We start from the raw sequence: 25999 nt of genomic DNA on the forward strand, positions 1-25999 counted from the left end.
CAGAGGAAGCAAAAGATGAGAGAGATGAGGAGAGTGTAGCTGAGAACTCTGTTGTTGGCTTTGACAATGGGAGTGTCTTGATGCTTGACAAAGAGGATGAGGATCAGAAGTGTGAGGAGAGAGAAGAAAAGAGCCATGCAGGTCAGAGTCCATCCCAAAGGTTCTTCAGTTTTGAGGAAGGTCACTACCTTTGGGAGGCACCGATCTTTCTCTCTGTTTGGATACTGATCTTCTGGGCACTTCATACAATTGTCCATATCTGCAATTTAGTAACCAATCAAGCAATTATTAAGAATGTACTAAATCCAACAACCTATGCCAGGCACCAGGGAAATAAAACAAAACCCCACAAAATCCTGCTCTCAAGGATCTTGTGCTCATTTATTGGTGAGATGCAACATATATTCTATGAGTCAGCTCAAGGTGACTTGATGAGGATAAGAAAATAAACTGGTTAAGGTTTAGTGCCAGCAAGATTAAATGAACCTTGAGGGAAGATAAAGATGGCAGTAAAGAAAAATGAGAGGCATTGTGTTCCACATATGACACACAAAATGTACAAAGTCACAACAGCAAGGGATAGACTGCAAAATTTGAAGTATAGTAATAGTCCTGTATGGATGGAAAAGAGATCTCATGAAAGGGACTAATATAAGATAAAGATTAGTTTTAATGTGAATTATAAAACTGAATACTTAAGTTGTCAATGTGGGATCAAGAAACCCCCAAACTTGTAGCCTAGTGAGATCTGATGACCCCCTAGCTTGGAGGTAAAGACCTAAAGTTTGGCCTTGTCGTATGAGTTTCTCTCTGAGGGAAAGCCCAACTTCACAGAGTTTCAGATGAACAATAAATTTTAAATTAGTTTAGGTAAAGCAGCAGCCTCCCCCTGGTAATCCTGTCTAAGACTCCTCATTTTCTTTGTAGCCATTGTAAAGCCAATCAACTATATTCTCCCATCCTCAGTCCCCAGTTCCCCTAAAAGGGTATATAAGCTTCCCAGTTTTCATGGCTCTTCACAATTGTCCAATCTAGCACAGCTGGCGTTCCCTGGGGTCAGTGGTGAGAGCAACCAGAGTCTAGGGACTCTGTGTGGGTGTGCAGCATGCAGCTCTGTGTGGAGGTCTGAGAGGAGAGCACTGAACCCCTCTCCTTAATTAAAATGTGGTTTTTCTGACTATTTAATAATTTTATGTTTTTTTCCAGTTTAACAAAGTTAAAGAGTTTGTTTTAGAGAGAATACATCAAAAAATGTCAGTAAATGAATGATATGACCAAACCTGTAATTTTGGAGAGGGTAAACTTGATAGAGAGGACAGGAAGACCTATTAGGACATATTACCAAGGGCAGATGAGATATAAGGAAACCCTGAGCTAGACTCATAGTTGGATCCATGGAGAGAAGGTGATGGATAAGAGAAGAACAGAGAGACCATTAAAATTTTTCTTTCTAAGAATTCACAAGGAGAAAAGCCTGAATGAAGAAATCAAATGGAAGTTGGTTATCTTCTTTTCAAATCACCTTGGAGTTGCTCATTGTATAACTTGCTTCTCTTGAGTAGAATGAATATAAGAACTTTACTTGTGCTAAAAACCCTTTATGTTGTAGAGGCATAGCAGGGTCTTTAATCAATATTTTATTTATTTTAATTTTAATTTCTTTTTTAGATTGGTCAATAGAATTCATTCATTTATTTTTTAAATTTTGAATATTTCCCCATAGTTACATGTTTCAAGTTCTTTCCCTCTCCCCCAAATCCTCCCACCCTCCTGTAGCTGACACACAATTCCACTGGGTTTTACATGTATCATTGATTAAGACCTAATTCCATATAATTGATAGTAGGACTAGAGTTATCGTTTATCATCTACATCCCCAATGATATCCCGATCAGCCCATGTGTTCAAGCAGTTGTTTTTCTTCTGTGTTTCTACTCCCACAGTTCTTCCTCTGAATGTGGCTAGTTTTCTTTCTCATAAGTCTCTCAGCATTGCTGCTATTAAAGAAGTCCATTATGTTCAATTGTACCACAGTGTATTAGTCTCTGTGTACAATGTTCTCCTGGATCTGCTCCTTTCACTCTGCGTCAATTCCTGGAGGTCATTCCAGTTCACATGGAATTTCTCCAGTTCATTATTCCTTTGAGCACAATAGTATTCCATCACCAGCATACACCACAATTTGTTCAGCCATTCCACAATTGAAGGGCATACCCTCATTTTCCAATTTTTTGCCACCACAAAGAGCGCAGCTATAAATATTTTTGTACAAGTCTTTTTCCTTTTTATCTCTTTGGGGTATAAACCAAGCAGTGGTATGGCTGGATCAAAAAGCAGTTATAAAGATCTTTCCCAGGTTCTTGTTTCCCTTCTGATTTTGGTTGCATTGTTTTTGTTTGTACAAAACCTTTTTAATTTAATGTAATCAAAATTATTTATTTTAAAGTTTGTAATTTTTTCTAACTCTTGCTTGGCTTTAAAATCTTTCATTTCCCAGAGATCTGACAAGTATACTATTCTGTGCTCCCCTAATTTACTTATAGTTTCCTTTTTTATATTCAAGTCATTCACCCATTCTGAATTCATCTTGGTATGGGGTGTGAGATGTTGATCTAGACCAAATCTCTCCCATATTGTTTTCCAGTTTTCCCAGCAGTTTTTGTCAAATAGTGGGTTTTTGTCCCAAAAGCTGGGCTCTTTGTGTTTATCGTAGACTGTCTTGCTGAGGTCACTTACCCCAAGTCTATTCCACTGATCCTCCATTCTGTCTATTTGCCAGTACCATATTGTTTTAATACCTACTGCTTTATAGTACAGTTTTAGATCTGGTACTGCTAGGCCACCTTGCTTCATATTTTTTTCATTATTTCCCTTTTTATTCCTGGTCTTTTGTTCTTCCAAATGAACTTTGTTATAATTTTTTCTAATTCAGTAAAAAAAGTTTTTTGGTAGTTTGATAGGTATAGCACTAAATAAGTAAATTAACTTGGGTAGGATGGTCATTTTTATTATGTTAGCTCATCCTACCCATGAGCAATCAATGTTTTTCCAATTGTCTAGATCTAGTTTTAATTGTGTGGAAAGGGTTTTGTAGTTGTGTTCATGTAAATCCTGTGTTTGTCTTGGCAAATAGATTCCTAAGTATTTCATATTGTCTAGGGTGATTTTAAAAGGAATTTCTCTCTCTAAGTTTTGCTGTTGTGATGTGTTGGAAATATATAGAAATGCTGATGATTTATCTGTGTTTATTTTGTATCCTTTCAACTTTACTAAAGTTGTTGATTATTTCCATTAGCTTTTTAGTTGATTTTCTAGGATTTTTTTAGGTAGACCATCATATCATCTGCAAAGAGTCGTAGCTTGGTCTCCTCACTGCCTATTTTAATACCTTCAATTTCCTTTTCTTCTCTAATTGCTACTGCTAGTGTTTCTAGTACAATGTTAAATAATAGAGGCAACAGTGGGCATCCTTGTTCCACTCCTGGGAATGTTTTTAATTTATCCCCATTGCAGATGATGTTTGTTCATGGTTTTAAATATATACCATTTATTATTTTTAGGAAAGACCCTTCCATTCCTATACTTTCTAGTGTTTTCAATAAGAATGGGTATTGTATTTTGTCAAAGGCTTTTAAAGCATATATTGATATAATGTGATTTTTGTTGGTTTGCTTATTGTCAATTATGTGAATGGTTTTCCTAATGTTGAACCATCCTTGCATTCCTGGTATAAATCCCACCTGATCATAATAAATAACCCTCGTGATCACTTGCTGGAGTCTTTTTGCTAGTATTCTTTTAAAGATTTTTGCATCTATGTTCATCAAGGAGATTGTTCTATAGTTTCCTTTCTTTGTTTTTGTTCTACCTGGCTTTGGAATCAGTACCATATTTGTGTCATAGTTTGGTAGAACTCCTTTGCTTATTATGTCAAATAGTTTGTATAGTATTGAGATTAGTTGTTCTTTGAAAGTTGGATAGAATTCACTTGTGAATCCATCTGGTTCTGGGGATTTTTTCTTAGGGAGTTCTTTGTTGGCTTGTTCAATTTCTTTTTCTGATATGGGATTATTTAAGTATTCTATTTTTTCTGCTGTTAATCTAGGCAATTTATATTTTTGTAAATATTCATCCATATCACTTAGATTGCTATATTTATTGCCATGTAATTGGGTAAAATAGTTTTTAATGATTGCCTTGATTTCCTCTTCATTAGAGGTGAGGTCTCTATTTTCATCTTTGATACTGTCAATTTGGTTTTCTTCTTTCCTTTTTTAAATTAGATTGACCAGTACTTTGTCAATTTTATTTGTTTTTTCAAAGTACCAGCTTCTAGTCTTATTTATTAATTCAATAGTTTTTTACTTTCAATTTTATTAATTTCTCTTTTAATTTTTATGATCTCTAATTTAGTTTTTAACTGGGAATTTTTATTTGTTTGCTTTCTAGTTTTTTGATTCATGCCCAGTTCATTGATCTTTGCCCACCCCCCTAATTTGTTAACATATGCATTCAAGGATATAAATTTCCCCCCTGAGTACTGCTTTAGCTGCATCCCCCAGATTTTGGTGGGAAGTCTTATCATTGTCATTCTCTTCAATGAAATTATTGTTTCTATGATTTGTTCTTTAACTAACTGATTTTGGAGAATCATATTATTTAATTTCCAATTGATTTTTTTAAACCCTTGTACTTCGGTGTATTGTCTCATAGGTGGAAGATTGGTAAGGGTGGGCAATGGGGGTCAAGTGACTTGCCCAGGGTCACACAGCTGGGAAGTGGCTGAGGCTGGGTTTGAACCTAGGACCTCCTGTCTCTAGGCCTGACTCTCATTCCACTGAGCTACCCAGCTGACCCCTTTCCAATTGATTTTTGATTTGCCTATGCATGTGCCCTTACTAATTATTATTTTTATTACATTATGATCTGAAAAGGTTACATTTATTATTTATGCTCTTTTGCATTTGTTTGCCATGTTTCTATAGCATAGTACATGGTCAATCTTTGTGCATGTACCATGTGCAGCTGAAAAGAAGCTGTATTCTTTTTTTTGTCCTTATTTATTTTTTTCCACATATCTATTAACTCTAATTTTTTTAAGGATTTCATTCACCTCTTTTATCTCTTTATTATTTATTTTTTGGTTTGATTTATCTAGATCTGATAAAGGAAGATTTAGGTCTCCCTCTAGTATAGTTTTACTATCTATTTCCTCCTTGAGCTCTGCAAGTTTCTCCTTTAGAAATCTGGATGCTAAACCATTTGGTACATACATGTTGAATACTGTTATTTCCTCATTGTCTATACTGCCTTTTATCAGGATGTAATTACCTTCCCTATCTCTTTAATCAGATCTATTTTTACTTTGGATTTGTCAGTTATCATAATTGCAACTCCTGCCTTCTTTTTCTCAGTTGAAGCCTAATAGATTTTGCTCTAGCATTTAACCTTAACCCTATGTATGTCCACCTGCCTCATGTGTGTTTCTTGTAGACCAACATATAGTAGGATTTTGTTTTCTAATCCACTCTGCTATTTGCTTCTGTTTTATGGGTGAGTTCCTCCCATTCACATTCAGAATTATAATTATCAGCTGTGTATGTGTAATAACATTATGCTATCCTCTCCTAGTTCTTCCCCTTCTTCTTAAGCTATTTCCTTTTAAACCAGTGGTTTGTTTAAAGTCAGTCCCTCTTATCCCCTCCCTTAGTTTACTTCCCTTTCCACCTCTCCCTTTTTGTTCACCTCTTACTATTTTTAAGGTCAATTGAATTCCCTCCCTCCCTCTTCCCCTCCCTTTTTGAACTCCCCGCCCCATTACCCTCTTTGGTTTATCCCTTCTGACTTTCTCTGTAGGGTAAGATAAATTTGATATCCCAATGGATATAGCTATTCTTCCCTCTCAAGAATAATTCTGCTGAGAGTAAGGTTTAAGTATTTCATATTAATGCTCTCTTCCTCTCCTTCTTATAATAGTGTTCATCCCCTCCCCTTCCCATTCCCTCTTTGGGTAGTATAGATTATCCTATTTTTCTTATTCCTTCAAGTTTCTCTTGGTGCCATCTTCTATCCCCCACTTTTTTCTGTGTTGTCTTAGACCATTTAGTACTCCAACCTCTCCCTATGAATAATTCTTCTAATTACTATAATAATGAATACAATTTTTGAGAATTACACATATACTCCATATAGGAATTGTGATAATTGGATTAAGTCTACACTGCCTATCTTTAGATTTAATCACCAAAGGTGAGAGCACCTCTAGTTCTGGGAGGTCCATAACCCACGTGTGCTAGAGTGGTGATGAATCAGAATCAACTGACTGCCCTCTAAGCAGTACTATGAGAATAGTCTATTGGGATTGGACATGCAAATTAGGAGGGAGGTACAGGAAATGAAGCATAAGCGACCCCTTTAAAAAAGGGAGTTGAGTGAGTGAGTTGATGGACCTTTTCTGGTTCATGGGGGAGTGTTGGAATGCTGAGACCCTCATGAGACTGCTTTAAATATCCCCTTTGAATTGTCATGTTGGTAAGTTAGGCTGACTTTTTCTCTTCCCTTGGTGTTTCTGAATGCTCTACCCTCAAGGAGGCCTCTCTTGCCTCTCTAATTGTAAAAGGCCTTGTGGCTAGAATCCTTGTTTAAATAACCTCTGTGCCCTTCTGCTGGGGCCTCTAAATTCTTACCTGGTCCGGGCCTCTGGTCCAGGCCAGAGTTTCTCTCTCTTAATTTCCCTACCTTCAACCTTCCTAATTGTAAATAAACTTCCATAAAAGTCATTTTTGACTTGAGATTATTCTTAATTGAGGATTGATAATAGTTCAATCCTCTGGCAACCATCTTTTAATATATTGAACCCATAAAACCCCCTTTTCAACCTTACAGAGTACAACTAATTCGATCTTATTGAAGTCCTTAAAGAAGCAAATTTTAAAATAAGAGTTTTTTTTCTTTCCCCTCTCTTATTTACCTTTTCATGTTTCTCTTGATTTTTGTGGCTGGATATCAAAATTTCCATTTAGTTCTGGTCTCTACAAATACTTGGAAATCTTCTCTCTTGTTGAATGCCCATTCTTTCCCCTGAAAGTATAAAGTCAGTTTTGATGGGTAGGTGATTCTTGGTTGTAGACACAATTCTCTTGCCTTTCTGAATATCATATTCCAAGCCTTGTGGTCTTTTAGTGTGGAGGCTGCCAGATCCTGTGTAATCCTGATTGGTGTTCCTTGATATCTGAATTATCTCTTTCTGGCTTCTTATAATATTTTTTTCCTTAACTTGGAAACTTTTGAATTTGGCAATTATATTTGTGGGTGTTGACTTTTGACGGTTTAGTGTAGAGGATGATCTATGGATCCTTTCAATGTCTATTTTGCACTCTTGTTGAAGAATATCAGGGAAGTTTTCTTGGATAATTTCTTGTAGTATGGTGTCCAAATTTCTGTTAATTTCTGATTTTTCAGGAAGACCAATGATTCTCAAATTGTCTCTTCTAGACCTGTTTTCTGGATCTGTCATTCTTTCGGAGAGATATTTCATGTTTTCTTCTATTTTGCCATTCTTTTGACTTTGCTTTATTAGTTCTTGCTGTCTTTTTTTTTAAACCCTTGTACTTCGGTGTATTGTCTCATAGGTGGAAGATTGGTAAGGGTGGGCAATGGGGGTCAAGTGACTTGCCCAGGGTCACACAGCTGGGAAGTGGCTGAGGCCGGGTTTGAACCTAGGACCTCCTGTCTCTAGGCCTGACTCTCACTCCACTGAGCTACCCAGCTGCCCCTAGTTCTTGCTGTCTTGCAAGATCATTGGCTTCTACTTGCCCAATTCTGATCTTTAGAGACTGGTTTTCTGTGGGAAGCCAATATTTCCTTATCAACTAAACTGTCCTTATCAAATTATCAGAGATGATAAAGAAATCCTTAGATTTGGTGCCTGAACAGGTACTACAGGAGTGGAAACCCAGAAGAAAAACAACTGCTTGAACACATGGGTTGATGCAGACACAATTAGGATGTAGACTCTTAATGACCACCCTAGAACAATTATCAATAATATGGAAATAGGTCTTGATCTATGACACAGGAAGAAACCAGTGGAAATGTGTATCAGCTATTGGGGGTTTGGGGGTGAGGGGAGAGAGAGCAAGAACATGAGTCATGTAACCATGGAAAAAATTTTTCTAAAACATAAAAATAAATAAAAAATAAAAAGTTTGCCCATCACTGTCCTAGTGGATCACTGGTTAAAGGATATGAGCAACTAGTTTGAAGAGGAATAAATCAAAGGCATCAATAGATGAGGGAAAATGCACAACATCACTAATAACAAGAGAAGTGTAAATCAGAGCAACCTTAAGGTCCTACTTCATACCAAAATCCACTATTTGCATGACCTTCCCTATTTCTATTGAGGACAGCCTAATTCTTCCAATCCCCCAGACTGTTAATTTCAATTTTAGGCTCAATCACTTACCCTTCTGATTGGAAATCTCTCCCTCTGGGCATGGGGCACAGTCAAAGCAGCAGACAGGCTCTCCCTCCTGGGCAATTTTCCTGAATCCAGAGCCACAATGCTCAGTACAGATGGCCTGGAGTGTCTAAGCAGTAACAAGGGAAGAAGAAAGTACATCAGGCCCTGGTTATAGAGTAGGAGTTTTGCTGCTGTGCAAAAGTTAAATATATTGGCTTAGAATTGGAAATGTTCCTGATATAGTTCACATAGAAATGTGTCACAATTTTTTATTCATCACTTGGTCCCTGAGTTTGATGCTAAAAAAGTTGTATCCTTAATATCTAGCACAGGCATATACCCACAGTACTTAATCAACACACATTTGTTCAGGAGTCCAGATGATAAAATATACATAGTGATTGATCTAAACTCCCCCAACACTTTCTTCCAAACAACTTTTTTTTTCATTTAATAATTTTTATTTTTTAGAAAAGTTAACATGGTTACATGATTCATGCTCTTACTTTCCCCTTTACCCCCCAACTTCCCCCCCATAGCCGATGTGCATTTCCATTGGTTTTAACATGTGTCATTGATCAAGACCTAGTTCCAAATTGTTGATAGTTGCATTGGTGTGGTAGTTTTGGGTCTACATCCCCAATCATGTCCACCTCAACCCATGTGTTCAAGCAGTTGCTTTTCTTCTGTGTTTCCACTCCTGTAGGTCTTCCTCTGAATGTGGGTAGTATCCAAACAACTTTAAAATAATGCCTCAAATAAAATTCTGGAGTGACAGAGCCAACAGAATTTCAGGTGAGGTTTTTTTCTTGTCCAAAAAACTTGGGAGAAAACTGTGATTCTTAAGTGGTGGTGGTCAGCATGGAGTAAAGCACCTGTTGTGGCATCAACAGCAGTGGCCCTTGGAAGCAGGTACAACAGCAGCTTCAGGGGATTTCAGCCCAAATGTAAAGGAGGTCAGAAAGAGATTACAAGGTATCCTTTGCATTGCTCTTAACCAGTTCTGATTTGAGGTTCCAGTTTGAAGAGGAGCACTATTGCTTTTGCCAGAGGGGAACAGTGTCCCTGGTCACAGTTCCAGTGTAGAGAAGAGGATTGTGATTACTTATGAAAAAGTGGTGACCCTGGTCTCAGTTACAAAGAAGAAAGGGGTGCTAGCACTTGTAGCTTCAGGGACACAAGTTTTCTTCCTGGGTAAAATGAGCAGAGCATAGGCCATCAGAGCAGGGACCACACTACTCCTTAGATCATACCACCTTGGAAGCAGCAAAAACTTGCAGACCCTAAGAACTAGCTCTGAAGACAGCAGCATGACAATGCCTAAAGCTTTGGACATTGCCTCCCAGTCTCCAAGTGAGCAGAGTCCAACTTTAACATAAAATTAAAAGTCAAAGAATAGGCTGTAAAAAATGAGCAAACAACAATAAAATGAATCCGTCTATAAAAACCTCCTATGGAACCAGGGAAGATCAAGACACAGACTCAGAAGAAGACAGTGGTGTCAAAATAACTATAAGCTAAGCCTCAAAGAAAAAAATGGTAACTGAACACTAGAACAAAAATTCTTGTCAGAGTTCAAAAAAGATTTTAAAAATCACATTAAAAAGATAGAGGAAAAATTGGGAAAAGAAATTAGAGTGGTGCAAGAAAATTATAAAGAGAAAATCAATAACACAATAAAATAGGCACAAAAATGTTCATTATAACAGCTTTTAAAAACCTAGAATTTTTCCAATGGAAAAAGAGGGACAAAAATCTACTGAAGAGAACTTCTTAAAAACTAGAATTGACCAAATGGAAAAAGAGATCCAAAAATTCACTGAAAGGAAGAACTTAAATGTTCTTAGGAGAAGAAAAGAGAAGGAAAAAGAACTTAAAAGGCCAAATGGAAAGGAAAGTACAAAAGTTCACTCTAGAAAATAATTATTTAAAAATTGGATTTGCATAAATAGAAGCTAATAACTCTATGAGACATCAACAAAACAATAAAAAGTCAAAAGAATGAAAAAAGGAAATAATGAAACATGCCATTGGGAAAAAACTGACCTGGAAAATAAATTGAGAGATCATGTAGGATTTTTTGGACTACTTAAAAGCCAAGATAAAAAGATTTTAGATATCATATTTCAATAAATTATAAAGGAAAACTGCCTCCTTCAATCAAAATTGAAAGAATCCACCAATCACCTCCTGAAAGAGTGAAAATCCCCAGGAATATTAATGCCGAGTTCCAGACCTTCCAGGTCAATGACAAAATATTTCAAGTATCCAGAAAGAAGCCATTCGAATATCATGGAGCCATTGTCAGGATAGCACTAGATTTACCAGCTTCTATATTAAGGGATCAGAGGGTTTGGAATATTATATTCTTGGGGACAAGTGAGCTAGGATTACAACTGACAATCATTTATCTATCAAACCCCAGTATAAGCTATTCAGGGGAAAAATTGATATTCAGTGAAACAGAATTTTCAAGCATATCTGAAAGTCCTTTCAGGTAGGATGTTTAAGACCAATAGCTGAATAGAAAATATGACTGTCAAATAGAAAGACTCAAAAGAAGCATAACAAGGTAAACAGGAAAGAGAAATAATAAGGGATTAAAAATGTTAAACTTTTTGCATTCTGAAGTATGGTAACTGAAAATAACAGTACTTTTAGGGGAATGGGGAAATAGATAAGAAATGAGAAGGGAAACACCAGCTCAGCTGGATAAAAGTAGCCCACAGCTGATTAGGTAGAGGTAACACAATAACAATCTTAGCTGGGGAAACAAACAGAAACAGAAATCAACACAGTCAGTGAAATAGTTTAAATTTAGTGGGTTCTTGAAGACTGGGAAGGAAACTACCAGGAAGTATATCAAAAGGGTTTTTAATGGTTAACAAGAACAGGGAAGGAGGTAAGAGGACCAACTGCCAATTTGGATCTATGGACCAACTCTCAGAATTTTAGGTAAGGGGAATTGGCTTCACTGACACTAACTATAAACAGCCAGCTCTAGCAGGGCTGAAAAGGCAAAGGGATTTGGGAATGTCACAAAGCACATCCCAGGATGGTATCCAGAAGAAATCAGGTCACAAGAACACTTCAGGAAACAACAAGTTAAATCCAATAAGCTAGGGGAGTACAGAGCTTTCTGTAGTTGTCTACCAACAATGGGAAAAGCACCTAACTCAACCTAGATCTTGATTGAAGATCCCTCAGTGATTCAAGGTTAGCTCCTCTTTTGAGATCCCACATAAGTCCACAGGCTAGTTAATTGAACAATAGCCACAGCCTCCAGCTTCTCCAGGGCAAAACTGTCAACTTTCTCTTAGTCTCTGAGGACAAGCCTCTCTCAACATTCTGGGTTTGGAATGTTGACAGCCTCAGCCAGGTTTTTTGCTTGGTTTGCTTTTACTCACTATAATAAATCCTATCTATAAATTTCCTACCACAATTCCTAAATGGGAAGATGCTACTTGAAACTTCTAAGAACTTTATCATTATTTGGGCAATTAGAAGTATATATCAACAGAAAGCATGGATGTGAGTTGAAAATGATGGAATATATCTATAAAAACTAAGGGATGAAGAGGAAAGTACTGGAAGATGGAAGAAGGAAAAGGTAGAATTCAGGGAGTAAAATGAGGGCAAGACAGGCAGCATTTGAATCTTGCTCTCATCAGAATTAACTCAAAGAAAGAGTAACACATACACTTATTTATAGAAATCTATCTTACTCAACAGGAATGTAGGAAGGAAAAGGGATGGGATAGGGGCTGATAGAAGGGAGAATAGTTTAAGGGAGTCAGTGGTCAGAAGCAAAACAGACTTTTGAGGAAGAAAAAGGTAAAAAGAGAGAGTTGTTTACTCATGTCTGACTTGTAATTCCATGTGAAGTTTTGTTGGCTAAAGTGGTTTGCTATTTCATTCTCCAACTCATTTTACAGATGAACAATTAAGGCAAACAGCATTAAGTGACTTGCCTAGGATGGCATAACTATTATGTGTTAGAGGCTGGATTTAAACTCATGAAATGAGTCTTGATTCCAAGTCCATTTTTCTATGCACTGACTAGCAGCTGCCCAACAACAATACAATAATAGCAAGAGTGAAAAGAAAGACAGAGAATGATAAATGGTGAAAAATAGAATGGAGGTACATAGTTAAAAATGTGTCTGGACAAATCTCTTAACTTCTGTATGCCAAGGAAGCAGCAAAATGGCTCAGTGGATAAAGTGGTGGGCCAGGAATAAGGAAAACCTGAATTCAAATCCAACCTCATATACCTCATAGTTATATAACTCTTAATAAATTACTTAATCTCTGATCACCTAGCAAAAGCGACCCATTGGATCCACTGGAGAAGCAAATGGAAAACTACTCCATTATCCTCACCTAGACAACCCCTCTGGTAGCTATTGTTAAAGGGATTACAAAAAGTCAGATCCCATGAGAAAATAAACAACAATACATACTATGGGGGCAGCTATGTGGTACAGTAATTAGAGCAAAGGGCTTGGAACCAGAAAACATCATCTTCATAAGTTCAAATCTAACCTCTAACATATACTAACTGACCCAAGACCAAGTCACTTAACACAGTTTGCCTCAGCTCCTCCTTTGTAAAATGAGCTGGGAAGTAAATGGCAAACCACTTAAGTATTTCTTCCAAGAAAACTACAAAATGGAGTCATGAAAGAGTTGGACTTGAGTGAAATGACCTAACAATAGCAACAACAAAATGTCTCTTGAAAGCATGACATTAATGCCACCCCAGTTCCTCCCTCATCACAATACCGAAGGGAAATGGAATTAGTGTACATAGGCAAGGTTATTTCTGGACCACCATCTCCTGTGGGCTGGCTGCAAAGTACACAAAATTTTTTTGATAAGGAATTTTTCAGTTGTGTCCAACTCTTTGTGACTGAATTTTGGATTTTCTTCTCAAAGATACTTTAGGGTCGTAAAAATTAAAATTGGTTTGATTAAATAGAAGAATTAAAAATATAAGATTGTGGTTGCCATTTACAAAATTAACTCTTAAGTCACGAGTCCATTAGCCACTCTTACCAATTTGGTTTAACAAAGATATAGTAAAAGAAAGAATTGTAGGAAGGAAGTAGAAACTATTGCCTATATTTTCTTTCTGAAGAAGTCCAGCTCACCACTCTGAAAGGGCTCCCTTAAGTCCCCATCTCCAAGTGGAGTTGTGGTAGTCTCTTAAGCCAGGAGTCCTTGTGGTGTGTTCAGCAAGAGTTCCACCAATGCAAATCTCTTCCTTTACCTCCAGTCACTTGCCCCGCAAGTCTCCAGCACAGAATCCTGCAGAATCATCCTCCAGGATAGTCTCCTTGCCAAAGAGTCAAGGCATAAAAAAATCTTCTTTTTCAGTCTCCCCTTTTATAACCCTTTTCCCTCATCATTTCCTGTAGCTTCCCCACTTCACGGGAACCAATCACAGTTTCCCACTTTACCTAGCACTGCAGGGGTAGGCAGTGCTTGTGGCCTTTGGAGGTGTGAGCAAGTAAGTGACTTGTGAACTCTCTTACTTAGTGACTTACTAAGTGTTAAGTAGGGGTACTTTAAGCACCCAGAAATTTAGTGACTTGTCACTAAATAGCAGTCTATGTTAGAGGAAGAAATTGAACTCATGTCTTTCTAATGCTTATGCCAGCTCTTTTTCCTCTCCATCTTGACTGCCTCAATTAGAATTGTTGCTATTGTGCCCTTGGGACCAATTCTGGTTGCCAAATTTTCCTCATATATTTTTTAAACACTTACCTTCCATCTTGGAGTCAATACTGTGTATTGGTTTCAAGGCAGAAGAGTGGTAAGGGTAGGCAATGGGGGTCAAGTGACTTGCCCAGGGTCATACAGCTGGGAAGTGTCTGAGGCCAGATTTGAACCTAGGACCTCCCATCTTTAGGCCTGGCTCTCAATCCACTGAGCTACCCAGCTGCCCCCTTTCCTCATATTTAAAAATCTACTTGGTTTACTTTTGCTTAAAATAGCAATGATGGCAATAATACTTGTTATTACCATCATTGTTATTTTAATTGTTCTTATTTCTTTCTGGAATTTGTGTGAAGTCAAAAAGAGAAACAGCTGGCAATGGAGCAGGCTGAGGTAAATGCATGATAGACTAAATGGGGTTAAAATGTTTGGATCATAAAATGGCATTTAGTTTTTGTACTGACCTTCAAATCAAGCCAGTTGTGATATAACTCCTTCTCACAAATGGTGAAATCTTGACCAAGTGGAGCATGGGGGACAAATTGCCCCACTTTCACCAGAACTTCCTTATAATTAGACTTCATCCCAAAGTTCATGATATCATATTTAGCTACAGGATTCTTTTCCTCATTCAAAACCACCTGGTCCCCAGCAGTGTTATTAAAGTCAATGTTCCTCAAGGATGAGTGAAGCTAGATGATAAGAGAGTTTAGTCACTCCATCCCGTCTACAGGGAGGAGGCAACAGTACCAAGGTCAATTGGACATGGCAGGAAACAGTAATACAGTAATATATTCTCTCCTCCATTCACTCTTTCATTCATTCATTCAAGCATTATTTTAAAGCACTTCCTTCAGATAATAAAGCACAATAGATGTGGATGTCTTAAGGCCTGAGGTTGTTATTGTTACAGGATGAATAATAAAAAGCCTTGCTTTTTGCTAAGACTCTCATAAGAAGGAAATTCAAAGACTGGCAGAAAATAGTGTTACCATGCCTATTGTGTGTATTGTGCTTATTATGGAGTTCTGTGAGATAACATATAAAGTACTTTGCAAAGCATAAATTTCCATGTAAATATTTGCTATGATGACTATTGTTTTTAATTTATTTTTTGACTATTTTTTAAAAAGAGAATTAAATTAAATTAAATCACATCCTAGCAGGAATCATTCAATATCCCAGCCATTTTGGTGATAATGATGGGGTCCAGGTGAATGGGCCAAGGGGAATCTGGTTGAATCTTTCTCATTTTAGCCCCTGATCAGCTGTATTCACCAGTGAACACTCCTATTTTTAGTGCCAGTCTTGGCTCTCACTCCTGTGAGCACGGTGTGCCTTTGAGCTCATTTGACTCTTTGGATGAAGCACAGAGAAGCAACAGTTCTGTCTATAGCCACTTGTACATGGTTGGTATATATATAAAAAGGTGTCCTTAAGTGGTTCAGGGAGTATTCTTTTTCTAGAATAGAGACCTGGGGCTCCTGAAATCCATTTGTGATGGTGAAAACTTTCAAACTACTCTTCTCAGAGTGGTGGTGGACTAAGGGGATGAAATGAGACATACATTGTCAGATATGGCCAGTGTATCAGTTTGTTTTAACTGATTTTTTTCCTAACAAGATAGTATTCATTTAGGGAACAGTCATTAGGACATGATGTTGATGTTTTAAAAGTATGATACATTTATATGAGTGTAAAGAACTAAAAAAACACCAAACACAAATAACTCTTCAGATTAGGACTGGGGGAAGTGAATCAGATTCTTCTCAAACACTGTTTCCTAACTTTTTTGTATCATGGTCCTTTTTTACATAAAGGGGAAGTCTATAGATCCCTTCTCAGAAGTATGTTTGTTTTAATTTATAAACACCATTCTGACTATTAACCAGAAGTTAGTGAAAATCAATATATAATTTGTTTCATCCAAGTCTACAATCTTCTAAAATCTATGTCTGGGCACCTTGTATTGGTATCTATTAGTAGATACAATGCTAGCAGCCTAATCTCTAAAATAAAGTCCCTAATTTTCCATGTGTTTTTAGCTGAGGATGCCATTATTTTTCACAAAGATAAGTAATTCTGTGGAAGCTTGTATTTGAGGTCCATTATGGGTTGCCACTGAGAATGATTTTAGTATTAGGTTCTATCCTAAAGCACACAGAATGAGAAAAAGGAAGAATTACTTGAGAGTGGAACTACTTTGTTAGAACAAGGGCAGTTGTGTTTCATTGTGTTTCTGCAACTAACAATTCAATCATTGTTTTTTAACAACCAAATTGACATGCATTCTACATTGGATCCAGAGGACCCTCTTAGGTACCAGGTTTCAGAAAATATTTCCCATAGCTCTAGAGGAAGACTCAGATCATTAGGCAGGAAGGATCTAGTACAATGCTTTGCAGTTATAGATAAGTTCCTAGTAGGATGACATATCTATAATACCATTAGTGTACAAACTCTTAAGACTTCCAAAGGAAGCCAAAGTAAGAAAACAAAGGAATGTCCATCTGTGAGCCTAGGGATGCCAAGGAGATGTAAGGGAAATGTCAATGCTAAGGAAAGGCAGTCAACCAAGGAATGTTCATCTATAACCCTAGGGATGCCAGTGGACATTCAGCTCAGGAGTAGGGTTCATTACCTGCCAGGGATGAGGCACCAGGCATCCTTCATCTCTCACAGATCTCATTTCTGATCTGGTTTGGAGCATTTCCTGAAGAGCCCAGGCCACAGCATACACAGCATTGTAGACCAAGTAACTGAGGCCAGACATGGTCATGTCAAAATAATGCAAAGGCAGCATCTCCAAGGAAGCATTCAAGAAACAGTCCTCTCGTTCGAGTTTTGCTGGCTCATCTGGACACTCAAATGCTGAGACCCAGAAACTCTTAAGGAAAATGTCCCCTGGGTATTTGGCTGGGGTGACTGTCCCAAGAAATGCTTTGAAACCAGGAATCTCACTTGTCTGATGTGAAAATATGAGGGAACCATGAAAAGTTTCACTATCACGACTGTAGGGTCTTACGGTGACATCCCAGTGTGATGTAATAATCCAAACCTTCCAAATTGGAATTGTATGTAGCTGAGAATATCTCAGGATCATCAGTGAGTCTGTATCACCATGGACAATGATCACCTTGGCTGATGACCCAATGATCCTTGGCATGAAAGCCACCTGGGATTCAGCATGGCGTCTCTCACTGACAGGGATCTTTTCTGTGAAGGCCACACAGGCTTTGTTACTTCTCATCTCTTCTCCCATGACCCAAAGGAACTGTTCGCCTCTCATGTCATCTGTGACCACCAGCCCCACCCAGGTCCAGTCAAAATGCAATAGCAACTGGACAATGCCCAGATGCAGGGAGGAGTCCTGAGGGGCCATCTGGTAAAGGGAAGGAAACTGGACCTTGTCACTCAGGGTAGGATCAAACGGGCCATAGCTTACCTGGATGGGAAAGAAATGTCTTTCTGGGATTTATAAAAATGGCACTGGCAAATACTTATAAACCTCAATGTATTACCCAAACTACCTAGTTTCATTAAGGAAAAGAAATAGAATAAGAAAAAGAAATAGATATTGGCTAGATGACAGAATACTCTGATGCTACTGGTTTTAAGTCATTCACTTCCCTGAATCCTTCATGGCTTCTTTCCCAAATGGTTCTGGATTTCTCTTGACTTTCTGTTCTTGTTTGTGGCTCCAAATAAATTTCCTGCTCAAACCGACACTACTGTGTTTTGGTGATGGTGTTGGTTGGAGCAATTCTTTTTTGAAGCAAAGTGATTTCCTCAAGAATGGTAATAAAACCAAAGTGCCTAGTGAATTGACATGTGAACACATATAGCTATCCAGTGGATATAACAATAGGTCTGGAGTCAGGAAGATCTAAGTTCAAATCTAGCATGAGACACTTAGTAGCTTTGTGTCCCCAGGCAAGTCACTTAAACACTGTCTGCTTCAGCTGAAAAATGGATATAACAATAGCACTCAATTCTCAAAGTTGTTATAAGGATCAAATAAGATAATATTTCTGCACTGCTTTGCAAAACTTAAAGTGCTATTTAACTGCTAGTCATTATTAGTTTTAAATAATAATTGAAATAATTATTTCACTTATGTTCGCAAGACTGATGACTCATTTGGAAATAATGCACTTTCTAGGGATAGGGACCAGACCTGTTTAATCATAGGGGTAAAGAAACTCCTATCAATGCAGGCCAGCACCTTCTCTGCAGCACCTAGGTTCAGAATTGCCTCAAAAAGGTCATACAGCCAGGATTTCCCAGGACCTGGGCTCACTCTCCCAAACCCCTTTCACACTGGGAGGCCAGGTTTCCAGAGGACAACTGGCTACATCTCTCCTCCGGCTTCAATGGGTAACCCATCACCGTTAGGTTCGTCTTTCTAATCTTCTTGCTTGTTATTCTCTATCATGAGTCTCCTCCCTATAGAGCAGTGGTTCCCAAACTTTTTTGGCCTACCGCCCCCTTTCCAGAAAAAATGTTACTTAGCCCCCTGGAAATTAATTTTTAAAAAATTTTAATAGCAATTAATGGGAAAGATAAATGCACCTGTGGCCATCACCGCTCCCCTGGATCACTGCAGCACCCACCAGGGGGTGGTGGCGCCCACTTTGGGAATCACTGCTACAGATTATCAGTTGATAGCAATGACTCGGCTAGAGTTAATTTTGAGAAATAATCATTTAGTAAGGTTATATAAAAAGAAAGGTTGGTCCTTCCAAGAGTCAGTAAAGAACAATAAATAAATAACCCAGGCTCCAGCACTAAAGGTCCATATTTGTTGTCTTTAAAATGAGAACATCTTATGTTATTTCTGAAGACTTTTCCAGGTCTAATAAGCAAATGGACATAATATAGCCTACAAAAAGACTAGAGCCTTTTCTCTGTGCCTCATGATGGTATAGTGAGGGGGTGACCAAGGACGTGCCAACGGATTTCAAGTGGAGAGACAGACCTGGCAAGAAGTCTGACTGACTTAAAACATGTATCACCAGGAACCTGGCTGGCTACCTCCTGAGCATGAGTGACACTAAGATCTGGGGTAAAAGTGGGAGTGGAGCACTGCCTATCATGGCAGCTCTATTTACATATTAATTCTATTCTGGTTGCTCTGGGTCAGGTATAGTGCTGGACTTTGAGTCAGAAAGTACTCAGTTCAAATTCTGCCTCAACACTTAATAGCCTTGTTTCATTTGGATGGCACAGTAGAGTGTGTACTGAGCCTTGAGTCAGGAAGACTTGTCAAATCTAGCCTCCGCCAGGTACTAGCTGGGTGATCCTGGGTAAATCAGTTAATTGATATTTACCTGAATTTTCTCCATTGTAAAATGGGGATTAACAATAGCACCTAACTCCCATGCTGATTAGAAGGATCAAATGACATCATTTTGTGAAGGCACTTAGCACAGTGAGTGCCACATAATAGATATTTGTTTTATTTCTCCCTTCCATCTTGTGTGACCAAGTCACTTCATTTCAAAAAAGGGGTAAGAGATGGCAGGTCCAGGGCTCCCTACCTGCGGGAATCGGTAGAGCTCCAGAAGGGTTCCCATCTGAACAGAAAGAGCAGAGGTGGCTCCTCCAATAACAGCCAGGGTCTTGTCCTGCCTCTCACAACTATAATTTGGGGTGGTCAGGCCTTCTCCTGAGAGCCACCTCAGGGAGCTCTCCAAGGTCCTGGAATCACTGTGGTAGGTGTTGTAGATGTGAAATCCCAGGGTAGTATTAGGGAGGAGGCTGGGGTCTCTGTTGATCTCCTCCACAGCAAACATCAGGGCCAGAACCTGCTGGTAATTTTTGTGCAGCCACCTGCAGGGAGTGGGGAGAAGATCAGAGGCTGGTAACAAATCCTGGAGAGGACATAGGTTTCAAGGAAACCGGTCTAGCCATGCCCAAGTCACATCACAAGGCTCATGGCTAAGCCAAGCTTGGTCTGTGGATCACGATACCTGTTTTTCACAGAACTGTACCCCTGTTCTGTTGACTCTCCTGAAATTTAGGGTGTTGGTTGTGGAAGGAGAATTTCTTCAGAATTCCCAGTGAGGCTGAGTACCTGGAGTGCTCTCCCTGGTCACCTCTACCTCCTGGCTCCTCTCCCTTCCTTTAGGACTCAGTTCATATCTGTCCTTCTGCAAGAGGCCTTGCCTCTCTCCTTATGGCTAGTGCCTTTCCTCTGAGATTATCTCCCATTACACCCTATGTGTCTTTTATGTACAAAAGTGTTTGAATGCTAATCCTCTCATTAAAATACCAGCTCCTTAAGGTCATTGACCATGTTTTTGCCTTTCTTTTTGTATCCCCAACACCTAGCATAGTATAAGCATTTAATAAAAGGTTGGTTGACCTGAAGCACTCAGTCATTTCATCAACAAATGTGTAATGATCAGTTAATATGCACGACACAGAGTACAGGTAAGAATAACTCCCTGGTCTCTCTCTGTCTCACAACCTTATGTAGAAGGTTTACACATCAATAACCATATTCTCAGGCAGTCTATACACGCAGGCCACTCTCATAGTGCTGCACAACCTGGCAGTTCAGGGAAGTATATACCCTTGGACTTGATGTCTTCTGTCATGAGGCGAGTTTTACTCCTTGGAAGAAATCCCCCCAAAGAGAAACTGAGCCATTGACCACATCCTCTTCCCAACTGAGGGTAACCTGGTTCATTCTACAAAATATTTTTGGCTATTTTAATCCTTGAGGGAAGTTCTAACAGGGACTAAGTCTGGAAGCCCCATTTGGAGAGAGCATGCTGAGTCCAGAAATCCTTGGACCTCTTGGTGTGCTCTTGGGTCTATCTGGAGCCTCAGTTTCTTGGGTTCTTGTCTAATACAGGATCACCTTGTCTTGTGTTATTCTTCTGGAACCCATTCCCAGCCCAAATCCCACCCTTATCCTGGATATCCGCCCTGGGTTCTACCTGTGTCTAGTGCTTACTCTATATTCTGTACTTGTGCTAGATGCTATGACCATTAGGTCTCTGGAGTGAACAGGCCTTTCATAACAAAGACTACCATTGCTACTGTCTTACTCAGACCATGTCAGTCTTTACTAGGACTACAGTCTTTTATATTAAAGTCTATAAAACTAGAGCCTTTCCAAAGAGAACACCTGGCTTCATTCAGTCCATACCACTTTCACTTCAGCTTAACTCTTCTCCATGCCTTCTCTGGCCAGAGAAATGCCGATCCTGTGCATTATTAACTGAAGCTAGAGACAGGGGAACATGGGGAAGTATTTTTGTGCAGTGGTGAGTCTCAGAGGTTCAGTTACCACTGAAGGAAGGAGTGGGCATGCTGGGAATGTTGGCATGTGATATATTTAATGGAAAAGAAGACTCCAACATGGGAAGGCATTGACTTTTTCCTTGTCTCTAGCCCCCCAGAAGCACTAGAGAGATAGCATGGATTTTTGGTTAAGGCAGTCCAACCCAGAATTCTATGAATCAAGAACTTGACTGGTTTTATAGTCCTTTGGATAGAGTCAAAGGGAGGCAATTCATCCTCCACTACCTGCCGCCTCCCCAAATGACTTTTTAATGTAGACACATTTGCTATGGCAATTTATTCTAGCCCATACTTGATGCCCCAGAGCCTTCCCAGGATGTCTCATCGGCACAATGGCTACTGATTCAAGTACCACTGCAGGTGTCATACCTGCCCAGCCAAATACAATTCTGATAGATTCATCCTAGTCTAAAGACAAGGCATAGCTCTAAGAACTCAAAATAGAAGTTCTCTTTTTAGAAGGCTTTGGAAACATGGGTATTGTCTGTACCTAAACATGCAAATGGGGCAATCAGTGAAGTCCTCCATGATCCACTGGTCTGGGCCACTTCCCCAGAACTGACCATTAATACTGGCCCTCCAAGGGATCAGCTATCTGAACATCCCTCCTCTCCCCAATCACTTTTTCAAATTTCTTTATCCTACATTTTGAATTTACTTATCTATGAATGCATTGTATCCTTCTTATCCCCTGTCCCCCATATCCTTAAGTAAAGGAATTATTGTGTTTGTTTTTTATGTATCCTCATTGCCTGTCAGTGTCTGATACATAGTAATAATAATAATAATAATAGCTATCCTTTACATTGTACTTACTCTGATCCAGCACTGTGCTAAGCATTTATAGTTTACAATTATTATCTCATTTTTCAATCCTGAGGGAGAGGTTTATTACCATCCCCATTTTACAGATGAGGAAATGGAGGCAAAGAGAGATTAAATGACTTGCCCAGGGTCACTAGCTAGTATGAGGCTGAGGCCAGATTTGAATTCTGTTTTTCTTGACTGGAGTCCCAAAGTTCTAACACTGTGCTACCTACCTGCTATTAATATATGTTTCTTTGAGTTCAGAGCTCCTGGCAAACTTGATAATGCCTGAGGAATTTCTGTTTGGTATCAGTGGAGGATATTTCTCCATGAGGGGGTCCCTTATTTCATGGAAATTACATGCTAGATTGATGACTTGTCATTTCCCAATGAGTTCTTTCTCTCTCTCTCTCTCTCTCTCTCTCTCTCTCTCTCTCTCTCTCTCTCTCTCTCTCTCTCTCTCACACACACACACACACACACACACACACACACACACACATACAAACACCCAGAACCCAAAGTATCATTAGTCTTCTGTGACTTTATAGTAATCTTGGCAGATGAAGAATTGCCCACTGAAGGGATCCATGCCAATCTCAACTCAGACTCCTCTTTCATAGAGTGTCTAGTGACAGATCACTAAAATGTGTCTTGATAGACATTCAGACTCTGCCATATCATTCTGCATTTTCCCATCAGAGACAGAGCAGATAAGTGCTCTCTCTAAACACAAAGCTTCAATCCAGTGCCCAGACCATCAACACAAAATATTATAAGATCCGGAGGAAAAGGCAGGCATCTGACAATCAGCCCAGCTGAAGACAGATTTAGAGGGTTCTAGACCAACTTGCAAGTTCACACAAGGAAAAAGCAAAAGCTTTTGAAGCCTCTGAAAAATTCAAGAATGTATTTTAGAACCAAGATCATGAAGCCAAAGCTAGAAATGACTGAAGAGGCCATCTAGTCTAATGCTAGAATATTGGTGAATCTTTCAACATTTGGCACAGAATTTCTCATTTGATTCCCCCAACATCCCTGGGAGTTAGGTACTAGTTTCATCCCCATTTTGCAGATGAGGAAACTGAGACTGGAGAAAGTCTTAATAACCTGCCAAGGGTAATGATACTCATAAATATCTAAAGCAGGATTTGAAGTCAGGTCTTCTTGACTCCAAGTTTAGCATTCTACCCACTTCCTATAGCTTTTTCTCTCTGATGAGGAAACTGAGGCCCAGAAAAGTTAAGTGACTTGCTCTAAATCATCTAAATATTGCAGATTAGAGGCAAGACTTAAACCAAGGTCCCTGGATTTATGAATCAGAATGCTTTCCCCCACTGCCTCCTCAGCATAGAATCTGTTCCTCCATTCCTGATGCTCCTATTTGCTGTGACTCATGGAGGACCATTGGGTAAAACACTTTCAGGGAGCTCATTTGAAAAGCACTATTCATAAGAAGACCAGTGGCAGGTCCCCAGTTTTCTTGGTTGTGTCCCCTTGGTATACATGGACCCAGCTCATATTCTTTTTTTTCTAAACCCTTAACTTCTGTGTATTGGCTCCTAGGTGGAAGAGTGGTAAGGGCAGGTAATGGGGGTCAAGTGACTTGCCCAGAGTCACACAGCTGGGAAGTGGCTGAGGCCAGATTTGAACCTAAGACCTCCTGTCTCTAGGCCTGGCTCTCAATCCACTGAGCTACACAGCTGCCCCCCCAGCTCATATTCTTTAAGTGCTGTTAGTCACAAAGAAGAATCTGCTGAGCCAAATGATATACCCTCTTGAGTGGAGGAATCTGTACACTGCATTCTCTGGTGATTTGGGAGAGAAGCCTCCCTCATCTTGTCTTTTTAAATGAAGGCAGGTACATGACTTCACTCTAGCTCACAATCACCCGTTATTCAAAGTACCTCTCTATTCAGTATTTGTTAAGCAGCATAGTATGTTAGAAAGGATATTGGTCTCAGTTTCAGAAGACCTATCTGACCAGGTCTTCTTGGAACCTCAGTTTCCTTGTCTTTTTTTATTTTTTATTTATTTGTTTTTTTTTAATCCTTCTATCTTGGAGTCAATACTGTGTATTGGCTCCAAGGCAGAAGAGTGGTAAGGGTAGGCAATGGGGGTCAAGTGACTTGCCCAGGGTCACACAGCTGGGAAGTGTCTGAGGCCAGATTTGAACCTAGGACCTCCCATCTCTAGGCCTGACTCTCAATCCACTGAGCTACCCAGCTGCCCCCTCCTCATCTTTAAAATGTATATAATTATAAGAAGGCTCCTTGCCTCACAGGGGATAATTCATAGCACATATCTACCTACCTCACACACACAGATATACAGACACGGAGCAATTTTGGGCTGCCCATTTTGGGAGGGGGGAGATTCATTACAGGATAATAGATACTAAGAGGAAAACAAAGGATTCCTTCAGCTTGGGTCCATCCAGTGATGTGCTCATCCCCTGGGATGGACATCTATACCAACTATTCCTTCTCATGGAATGAAAAGATGTTTTATAAATTGACATTTACATGACACCTTAGGATTACCAAAAAAAACCCCAAACCTCATTATACTTACCATGGCATTTTGTGGTCACAATCTCTTAAATGATAGGTGCTATTATTATTCCCATTTTCACATGAGCAAACTGAGACCCAATAACCTTAAAGTATTATAAAGCACATTGCAAAACTTGAAGTGCTACATAAAAGCTATCTTCATCAGGGTCATCATCATTATTACTATTACTCTTGTACTAATTACAATTTAAATGATGAGGCTGTTAGTTGCTCTTTAGTGGCTTTATTACAGCAGAGAAAGTAAAGAGAAGGAAAGGGATTCCTTCAGTTAAGTGAGCACAGCACAGAGTCAGAGACCCACACCTGCCACACCTTAATCAAAGCAAAGCTCAAGCTCCCCAAAAAGAGCCCTGCAGAGTGGGTCTTAGCCAAATTTATCTCCCAAGCCCCTATGTGTCAGATGAGGACTTACTTAAAAGGATGCTGGGAATTTAGCTCAGGTGTAGCAAATTTTCCACCTGCACACTCTGAATCACACATAATTATTGCCCAAAGCTGGATTTGAACTTAGATCTTCCTTACTCTAAGACTAGCACTCAAGAATGTGATGCTTCTAGTGCTAGCTAGCCTCCTGCTTGGGTTTCCAGTGTCTAGGAATGTTCAGCACTGACAGCATGGCAGTCAGGGTAGGGAAGACAGAAGGACCTGTCCCAGATGATGAGATAAATGGCAGGGTCTTCCTGCTTCCTGGACCTGAGGGACTACAGACAATATTCAAATGGCCGTAAGATGGCCCCACCTAGATCCTAAATGAAAGAAAGGATTTTTTGGCTGTAGATTTTAAGAGATGAGAAAGATACTGGAAGCATCACTGACAAGGGGATGATGAATGTCTCCAGGGGCTAGAGGCTACATACTCAGGCTTGCTCATCTATTTCTTAAGGTCAAAGCTCAGGCACCTATTTACTTACTGATGTGCATTGCAGGCCTTGTGTGGATGCTCAGCTCCTGTGAAACTCTTCACTGCCATTAAGTACAAAGGGAAGAACCCACCAATGACCAGGTCTCCGTCTCTATATACTTGTGGGTTGATTTGCTCAAAGCAGGGGAAATTTTCTTCCATGACTAAGGCAGAAGGTATATTCAGGAGCAAGAAGAGGGCCAGCAAAAGGATCAT

General features: G+C 39.3%; 1 protein-coding gene across 1 annotated transcript in view; it reads right to left on the bottom strand.

The window, feature by feature from the left end:
* LOC123242904 (vomeronasal type-2 receptor 26-like) overlaps positions 1-25999 on the bottom strand; it is a 27231-nt gene extending 1232 nt beyond the window's left edge. The window contains exons 1-6 of the mRNA XM_044671020.1: positions 25794-25999; positions 19726-20017; positions 16827-17630; positions 14650-14877; positions 8468-8591; positions 48-259 (exon numbers count right to left, since the gene is read on the bottom strand). Of these exons, the coding sequence (XP_044526955.1) occupies positions 48-259; positions 8468-8591; positions 14650-14877; positions 16827-17630; positions 19726-20017; positions 25794-25999 (1866 nt within the window). The remainder of the gene's footprint in view (positions 1-47; positions 260-8467; positions 8592-14649; positions 14878-16826; positions 17631-19725; positions 20018-25793) is intronic.

This window comes from Gracilinanus agilis, chromosome 3 (assembly GCF_016433145.1).
Source record: "Gracilinanus agilis isolate LMUSP501 chromosome 3, AgileGrace, whole genome shotgun sequence".
Classification (NCBI taxonomy): domain Eukaryota; kingdom Metazoa; phylum Chordata; class Mammalia; order Didelphimorphia; family Didelphidae; genus Gracilinanus; species Gracilinanus agilis.